The sequence below is a fragment of the Mustela erminea genome, chromosome 7, assembly GCF_009829155.1.
Source record: "Mustela erminea isolate mMusErm1 chromosome 7, mMusErm1.Pri, whole genome shotgun sequence".
Lineage (NCBI taxonomy): Eukaryota > Metazoa > Chordata > Mammalia > Carnivora > Mustelidae > Mustela > Mustela erminea.
In genome coordinates, this window is record NC_045620.1 from 87,500,416 (window position 1) to 87,509,703 (window position 9,288).

The 9,288-nt window shown below is 43.1% G+C and overlaps 1 protein-coding gene across 2 annotated transcripts; it reads right to left on the bottom strand.

The window, feature by feature from the left end:
* Positions 1 to 427: 427 nt before the first annotated feature.
* GKN2 (gastrokine 2) lies at positions 428 to 9,088 on the bottom strand. 2 transcript variants are annotated; one of them, XM_032353778.1, is made up of 7 exons: positions 9,018 to 9,088; positions 8,200 to 8,387; positions 6,178 to 6,228; positions 5,596 to 5,733; positions 2,819 to 2,929; positions 2,033 to 2,189; positions 428 to 659 (listed from the first exon to the last, which is right to left on the bottom strand). In XM_032353778.1, the coding sequence occupies exons 2-7, from the start codon at positions 8,209 to 8,211 to the stop codon at positions 577 to 579; spliced, it is 552 nt and encodes a 183-aa protein (XP_032209669.1). In that variant the 5' UTR covers positions 8,212 to 8,387; positions 9,018 to 9,088; the 3' UTR covers positions 428 to 576. The 2 variants fall into 2 exon arrangements, with proteins under 2 accessions (XP_032209669.1, XP_032209668.1); XM_032353777.1 differs by lacking the exon at positions 9,018 to 9,088 and having other exon boundaries at positions 8,200 to 8,640.
* Positions 9,089 to 9,288: the final 200 nt, after the last annotated feature.

Below are 9,288 nucleotides of genomic sequence, written 5' to 3' on the forward strand. Positions count from 1 at the left end.
GGGGAGGCCACCACCTGCTTCGCCCAGAGTGCGCAAGGAGTTGGTTTTGTTTTATTTTAAATCGGAGTTTTATTTTATTATTTTCTTAGTCGAGTATAATTAAAGCACAGTGTTATAATAGCTTCAGTGGTACAGTGGTCATGATTCAACAATTCTATACATTTCTCAGTACTCCTCAAGACAAGTGTGCTCTGAATCCCCTTCCTTTTGGCGGGCAGATGGGCAGCTTGTCTAATGGAGGCAAGAGGGACACTTGCACCCCGCTGGCCACCCTGTACTGACTCAGCTTTATCATCTGGGAAGTTTCACACCTTATGTGCTTCACTTGAAATCCTGGCAAACTCTTGCCTTCTACACGGTGACGTCAGCATGGTTTGGCTTCCCATTTTTGTTTACAAATAAAAAAAAAAGGCAACACCCAGAGATCTGTAGATAATAGGATTTATGTTTTACCACTGAGTCTCAACATTGGTTGGGGCATTGGGAAAGAACTTAATTTGGCTGCTGAGTGGAAAACAAGGGAGCGTGTCTTAGAAAAGACGACACGGGGTGGTGGGGCAGGGGGTTGGGGGGGCCTTAAACGCCTTCGCTTGCGCAGATGGAGAATCCTAAGACGCCCAGGAGTCCAGTCTTTGAGCAGAAGCGAATACTGACGTTTTCTGAAAAAGGGACAAATTTGTGAAGAAGGAGCATTGAGAAATACATTATTAGAATGCAGCAGACCCATGCCTTCTCGTTAATGTCTTGACGAGGGATTGTACATGTAATTCTCTGTTACCCAAGGTTTTAGCTACCCTTGTATTGCAAAGGGTAATGACGTGTTAGCTTAAATAAGACTGACAAGTCCTGGGGGCTCCTGGGTGACTCAAGTCGGTTAAGCGGCTGCCTTGGGCTCTGGTGGTGATCCCAGGTTCCTGGGATGGAGTCCTCCCCCATCTTGGGCTCCCTGCTCAGTGGAGGGTTCTGCTTCTCCCTCTCCATCTAGCCCTCCCCGAACACTCTTGTGTGCTCTCTCTCAAGTAATTAAATAAAATGTTTTAAAAAGAGAGAGAGAGAGAGACTGACAACTTCTAGAAGTGCTGTATGGCTCTATTTGATTAATGCTTTGACATTCTGCATGGGTGCCCTGTCTGTGTGCTTTTAGTCCTAAGTACTAATGACCCTGCTAAAAGAAAAGTATCTTCAAAATTTTTTCTAGACAGTAAAAATGTGATAAATGCTCATTATTTTCTTTCCTCTTACCTTCTTCCACTACTCTGGGTAATTTATCTTGCTGCATTCACCATCTGCAGCCTGGCCCCTCTTTCCTTCTGGCTACTCTCCCATATTGGAAACTTTGTATAAAAATACCAGTGATGACTGCAATGATATATGCTAGCTGGACCACTCAGGGCTTTTTTTCCTTGTCAATCGTTGCACTTCGCTTGCTCTTCCTTAGACTCATTCTATCTGAGATTCTGAAAATAGTTTTTGAAACCTTTTTGAAGAATAATTGACAAGTGGATTTGTATGCTTTTCAAGTGTACACTGTGCTGATTTGATATCCACACGCGTTGTAGAATGATTACCAAGACCAAGAGAACACATCCGTCACTGCACACAGTTAACGTAGGTAATTCTTTCCTGTGTGTGCTGCGTGGTAAGAAGGCTTAGGATCTCCTCTCAGCAACTTTCAAGTATACAATCCTGTATCATTAACGCCCATGAGCACGAAGCACAGGAGGAAATCCAACAGTTTTCTCCTAGCACCCAGGACATCTGAAAATTTCATCCTCTGTGTTAACCCATCAACTTCTCCACCAGAGGGCGTGTTCCTTAGGGCACTCTAATGCCCTCAGGAATGCGTTTCATTCATTGCTCGCTCTCCCTCATGTTTAGCAGGATTGCCACACACCGTAGGTGTTTTGTTCCTGAACTCAACCGAAATGAGCCATGTTTCACGTCTACCTGTACTTCACACAACCCCAGGTGGAATGGCCCACACTGGGAAGCTTCCAGGAAATATCTGGGAAAGGAATAATTCAGTACTCACCTATCTTCTCAACCACTTCTCCCTTGTACAGGGGGATGTGACTGCAGAGATGCCTGATCGGGGAACCAACCAGGAACCAGTCTATGTCCATGATCAAGGACTGCAGGGGGCTGTATTTGACCCAGAAGTATTTGTCAGAGTACATGTTCTTCATAGCCTAGAACAGCAGAGGAGAGGAGGATAGGATAAAGCAGGTTGACTTAACCTGATGTCCCTTATTCTAAGCTTTTTCTTTTTCATACTATGAAGCAGAAGCCCATCAGCAATGCTCAGGATGCCATCTCCTTCTGAGTACTTGGTCTGCAGGGAAGCCTCGATATTACCAATGTTATATCCCTCTTGGTGGCAGTGAAACCCAGGGAGGGTGACTCCCATGGCACAGGGGGCACAGATGGGAAGTTACAGGGGGGAATGCAACACCACGTTCCAAGCCTTGGGATGTATTTGTTTATTCTCACTGTCCCGTGTTGTTTCTTTGCACCTTTGTGTTGTGGACTAATATGACTTCACTCGTTTTTCTGCCAGTCACTATTTCTAAGAGCCTTGCTGTTCAGTCCTTTACAAAAAAACACTGGAATTTATGATAAGTTCTCAAATTGGGGGCTGGATGGTAGAAATCAAGCTAAGCAAAATCAATAAAGGAGAAAACACTCTAAGGGGTGGAGAGTGCATAATCATGGTAAGATGTAATATTATGATCATTCCCCTTACTCTCTTCTTTCCTCTGTAGGCACTCATTTTCCCCGGCAAAGGAATGGGGAATGGGGAAGAGTACTGCAGAATCACCTGTTTCTCGTAGATGTATCGTTCTAGTTTGTCCAGAGCAGGGATCGCCTTATGGTCCATCTTCAGGATGTAGCAAGCTCTTCGGGAGAGCAGCCGGGATGCGATGTAGCCCTGGGGCAGGAAGAACACAGTTACTGGCCTGCCTGGCTCCCCGGTTCCGAACTGGTGGGGAGGACATTTGAGCCTCACTGAGGAAAGCCTTGAACATGCGCAGTGAGTGCACGTGACCATTTTTCGCGAGCCATCCATCCTACCCATTCGCCTTCTTTTACATCATAGGTTTACTTTTTGGCTTGTTGTTTCTATCTCTGAGGTTGTACAAACCCACAATCTGTGCCCCACTTCTCGTGTTTTGCAACCAGGGCCTGTAGTGTCGGGTTTGAACAATTAAGAAGCAGCAGCTGTCTGTTTCCTTCTTTCTTTTTTTAAGATTTTATTTATTTACTTGACACAGCGAGAGAAGGAACACAAGCAGGAGGAGTGGGAGAGGGAGAAGCAAGCTTCCTGCCAAGCCAGGAGCCTGATGTGGGACTCGATCCCAGGACCCTGGGATTATGACCTGAGCTAAAGGCAGATGCTTAACACCTGAGCCACCCAGGTGCCCCTGTCTCTCTTTCTATTGATTTCGTTCTGCCTTTTCCTTAATTTGGGGTAAATACAGTATTCTTTAGAACTGTGCTTTCCAATATGTTCACTCCCAGCCACATGGGCTATTTAAATTTAAATTCAAATTAAGTAAAATTTAAAATGCACTTCCTCTGTCACACGATTCACGTGCCCTGTAGCCACAAGCAGCCAGTAGCTTGTCTGTTGGACAACACAGATATAGAGCATTTCCAGCGTTGTAGAAATTTCTGCTGGACAGTGCTGCTTGAGAAACTCTCCTTCGCGTGGCATGCTCCCCCTCCCTGCCAACACACACACGTTTCATCCACTCTTCTCTCCTTTACCATCTTCTCCCCCTCCTTTCTCTATCTCAAACCCAAGCAGGCTGGAGGGGGCTGGGTTGGAGGCAGGGGGTATAGAAATAGCAATGGTAGGCGAGGCCCAGGAGCCAGACCAAACCGGAGGCCACCTCACCTTCACCCCGAATGGAATTTTCTCTACAGAGTCCCAAATAATTATACAGTCCGTGAGGCTGTATGTCATACAGGGAGAGAGAGAACCTCAAGCAGACTCTGAGCTGGGCTCAGATTCGGGCTGGGGGCTTGATCTCATAACCATGAGATCATGACCTGAGCTGAAAGCAGGAGTGGGACACTTAACTGACTGAGCCACCTAGGTTTCCCAAACAAAACCACTTCTTCTAGTTCCCATTTTTCAATTCTTACAAATTGCCAGTTCCTAAAATTCAAAAAGAGCCCGAGGTGAAGCCTGATGGCCGTGCAAGGGGCTTAAACCGAGTCCTCACAGCTCTGGTTTTTGTTGTTGTTGTTGTTGTTTTTGTTTTTTGTTTTAAGACACTTGGGGGATTTCCCTGAAATCTGCTTTAAAAAACAATTGCAGTACAACTTCCTTTAAAACTGTATCTTTCAAAAATTTTGTGTTTTCAGATATGTCCTAGAACTGCCAATGCCAATGGGGAGGAGACATGTGAGGAGGTTCCTACAAGAAAAAGAGACAAAAAGTACGTTCAAATGCCCAGTGAGATGGACTGTGACCTACTTATATTCACAGTACGTAGCTCTGTCCCATGGTAAAAGCAGCCTCCTGATCAGATGGAACGAATAGAAAACAAACAAATAAATGGATAAAGGACCCAATAACTCTTCTAAGCAGGTTTCTGAGATTTATTGTTTATAGCAGTAACTGAAACTTGTAAAGATTTTGGATTAACACACTTTCCTTCTTCCAGAAGAAGTATGATTTATTGCATATCCTACTGACATAGTTGAAGAGGTATAGTTGTTCTGGATTTCTGCTATTCTATGATTGTTTATTCCATAATCGCTCTTTTTCTGCATGAGTTTTTCTATTAGAAGCCCTAATGCACTCATTTATTCATTCAGCCAATATTTTTGAAAGCCTGTGTGCCAGGCTATGCTCTGGGTTTTAGTCCCCTCTTCTAGACACTGTCTGAGCCTGTAGTGAGGCAATTATCATGATGGTCCAATTACCACCTCAAAAGATCAAACAGGTGTGTATGTTACCTGTTACACATTTTTCTTAGAAGTGGTTTTGTTTGGAAAACCTAGGTGGCTCAGTCAGTTAAGTGTCCTACTCCTGCTTTCAGCTCAGGTCATGATCTCATGGTTGTGGGATCAAGCCCCCAGCCCGAATCTGAGCCCAGCTCAGAGTCTGCTTGAGGTTCTCTCTCTCCCTTGCCCTCTGCCCCTCCCTCTCCTCAAATGCACACATACCCTCTCTCTCTTTCTCTCTAAAATAAATAAATAAAATCTCCCTTTTTTTATAAAAGGGAAAAGTAGGGTGCCTGGGTGGCTCAGTGGGTTAAAGCCTTTATCTTCAGCTCAGGTCATGATCCAAGGGTCCTGGGATCAAGCCTCGAATCGGGGTCTCTGCTCAGCATGGAGTCCCTCCTCTCTCTCTCTCTCTCTCTCTGCCTGCCTCTCTGCCTACTTGTGATCTCTTTTTTTCTGTCAAACAAATAAATTTTTTAAATCTTTTAAAAAATTAAAAAGATAAAAGCAAAAGTAAGGGAATTCTGGAAGAATTGCAAGGATAATTCTTGGAATTCAAATGCATAGTAAATGGCTGCCCCTTCACCCTTTAGAAACCCAGTGAGTCTTGAAGAATATAAAAATTCCTTTGCAGCTTACATGTTTATAGTCAAAAATCGTGGTAGAGGAGCATGAACCTGAATGGATGTTAATGATGGCAATATTTTTTTGATTGTCGATTGTCACTGTCTCCTGAAGATTGCCACCATTTTTGCTTGGGCTGATGATGTTATAAACCTAGATTAACAACAAAGACATAATGGTTTTTCCATAAGTCCTATGCACTGGAAAGACAACCCTTCCAACCAAATGAAGCCCTCCACTTGTGAGCAAGAGACTGAAGTCTGAAACCTCCTCCCTGGCATCCCAGACCGAAAACCATGCTAAAGTAAGAATGTGAAGCTCTTCTTCATGGTTTACTATATTATATACAAGAGAAGCAAAAACATCACAGAAGAAATGAAAGTGACCACATTGTAAAGCAATGGATTGCATTTTTTTAAAGGATTGCAGTTTGGAAAGAAATAACCAAACTTATCATTTCCTTTATTGGTTATTTCTGGGATGCCATCCCAAATAGGGCATATGGGCTCTCTACCGTGCTCCACATAGATGATCTTGTATCTTCCTTTTCCTCTGCCAGTAACTGTAGGGTATAAAGTCCAAAGAAAACCAACTTACCTCATATCCATGAGATTGTGTCCCAAAGATGGCCAACACCAGAAACACCACCTAAAAAACAGACCAGTTGCATCCATTCTCTATAGGGCAGTCATTAAGGATGGGGACTTACAGAGACACTGGACAGGATAAGCACAAGTATCTTGGAAAATATACACTTAGAGACACAGGTGGGTGATCATGGGCAGTCAACAGTCCATCTCCCAGATGCGAAACACACATTCCCTCATTAGACAGGTGTTTGCTGACTTCATGTTATTTGTCAGACACCAGGTTCTACCTTTATGCCCCATCCCTGACCCTTCCCAACATCATAAGCTTGTAGGCAACAAGAGTTCTTACGCCAGATACAACTTGGAGTAGGTGAACAGTGAGGAAGGACTCCTTTTACTACGAGAACACCCTGGTGTGACTCACAGTGGATTTGGATGACAGAGTGAAGTTGTGTCTTACGGTTAAAAAAAAAAATGTATCAAATTCCCTTGAGACCAAGAGGGTAAATTACAGTGGGATTCGTGGTGATGAGATACAATGGATTCCCGAGGGAAACTATGAAAATTGGATACTTGGAGGCATGGCAAACTTTCAAGGATGACATCAAGGAAAGCCTCTATATTCTCCTTAGTGATGCCCTCAGACAAATGTTAGGCTGATGGACCATGAGACTGACGCTGACGCAGTGATGACATTTTGCTGCAGCTGTGTGAAGAGTCTTATCCAATGGGTAAAAGACCCAGTTTTGCATTCTCTTTTCTGAACACTACCATGTACACCACTGCCATTGCAAGCCACTCATGAAGGAGGTCTGCAGGAAGGCAAGTATTTTTAAGACCTGTCGAGAGGATTTATTTACTTTCCTAACAATCACCAGTAACATTTCTCTTCTGATGACTGGGGAGGAGTGTCTGACAAAGACCAGCATGCAGATCTCCAACCTGCCTACTCGCCAGCCACATGCCTTCTCTGACTCCAGGCCAGCTCCTGTAACCTCTGACACTCTTCTCTATTCTATTTAAATGGGTCTAATACAGAGGTTTGAACAGATGGGTGGAGGACTGACCACCATAGTAATACAATTAGAGAGAGCTCAGGAAGTGCCCCCACCCCCCAAATAACCACCTGCCCAACACCGTGTTTAATACACCGAGGTTACAGGATTAGGTTTCAGCAACAGATCTCCTCTTGGAAAATCAAGAGACCCTTGGAGATGGAACTCTTTAAGCCAACAATTTTGAACACCTGATGGGAAGAAACTTACCATTTTGCTTTCTCCATCACCAGCTAAATGAGGATAAAGTATAGATCACTGGGGGAAGGAGTTCCATTCTAGGTAAAAACATAGACCTCTGCTCATGGAGCAGTGCAGAGTGGAGCCATGGGAGACTGGGGTCAGGATTGGGATCCGCAGGAGGAGAGATTGCACAGCAGGAACGTTGTACCGTAATTGCTCCTGCCAGGGGGGCCGGAGATGGGTACATTTCAAGTCTAAACCTCATGTTTACTGGAATGGGAAAATCACATTCCTCTGGCCTCAGTCTCCTCATCCATAGGATGGGGGTAATACTGCTCAGCTCACAGAATTCTTGAGGTGAATAAATCAAAGTATTTATGTTCAGCATAGGATCTCATATGCCCTCAGAAGATGATAGCTGCTATTATCTTTTTTTAAAAAAAATTGCCCCTTCTCTTTTAAATCGTAAATGCAGTTGTCCCAAAATGCCTACATTCCTTCTCAAGCTCATGATAGTAAGGAACTGTTATTAAGAATTCTCCAAATTAAAATTCTCTAGATATTTCCAAAATTTTTTTTAAGTAAATGTCTTAGAAAATAGACAATGGACCGATAAATATCTGACACTATTTAACACTATCGTTGCCAAAGACATTATTTAATTCAACGACAGAAGCTTAAAAGCTTGCATAGTGTTCATCTAAGACTTCTGAAATCCAAGGCATATTGGATTTGAACATTTTCTCTCAGAGCCACCACAAGAATATAAAGAAGCATAAAAAAATACTCACAAGAACTTTCATTTTGCCTGATGGGAAGAAGGTGCCAGACGAGGCTGCCAGTGCAACTCCAACCCTTTATATTAGCTTTAAGGTGTGGAAATCTCTTTCCAGAACAATTACGTTGGAAAAGGCTATGTCCATATCTCGGACAAACACCAGCAAACTCCTTTATCAGGATTGAGACACAGCCACATAACCTGATATCAATAAACTTCATTAGTCAGTAATAAAAATCTGCCACTTGGTCACTCAGTAAATATTCCTTGCTTATCTGTGTAACATTGCAGTCAAGATTTCAATTTCCACCCTTTAAAAATATTATAAGATGCTTGTTCTACACCAGCATCTTATAGACAAACAAGTCCTACTATCTGCCCCTGATGGTCAAGTCCTCCCTTCAGACTTGAACTGGGTTTTCAGTGTTTTTTCATGTGTGCCCTGTATTTTGAATTCTTCTGATTGAAGGATGGACGTAAGACTAGAGGAAACACAGTGGCTAGGGGACTCCTATGACTTAATTTCTTCTCCCTGTTAAAGTCACTTCCAATTTCCACTGACTCATGAGGAACAAGATCTAGAGAGCACTCTGCTCAATTACCAGAGTTAACCACAGGTTTACATTAAGCATTGCCCATAACTCCATAAAAACTATGAGTTACACATCTCTAGTTATCCTGAAGGGCACTGAAAATTTCTCAGATTAAAAAAAAAAATGAGATACAGTTGAATTTGTGTAATTTTTATAATACCACACTCAAAAGTGTTTGGCTAGGGTTACAGTGGGATCATTAATTCAGAAGGCAGGGAAATATAAAAATAAACATTACCTGTCAATGGCAAATTTGTTAACCATTGAGAATCGCTATGGTAAGCACAGAAGGAACACAAGTGATGTCCTTGTTCTACAACTGAATGACTTCCTGACTAGCAGCTTAAAAAATGGGACTTTTAAAAAGCAGACATTGGGCAGTTTGGGGGTTACCTAGTTTCCTGGAATTCCCCTCCCCTGGCTGGTCAGCTGGGTGGATGAAAAATGTGCTGCTTTATTAAGCTGTTTTGAGATACTGGCAGCAAGAAGAACTCCTCCAGTTTTATAGC

Bases quoted from the DNA above. Each gene is read 5' to 3' on its own strand.
- GKN2 (XM_032353778.1), bottom strand. The intron at 5,734-6,177 runs GTAAGTTGGTTT...TTGTTAATCTAG, and splicing joins CACAATCTCATGGATATGAG to GTTTATAACATCATCAGCCC. The intron at 660-2,032 runs GTGAGTACTGAA...TCCCTTTTTCAG, and splicing joins AGAAGTGGTTGAGAAGATAG to AAAACGTCAGTATTCGCTTC.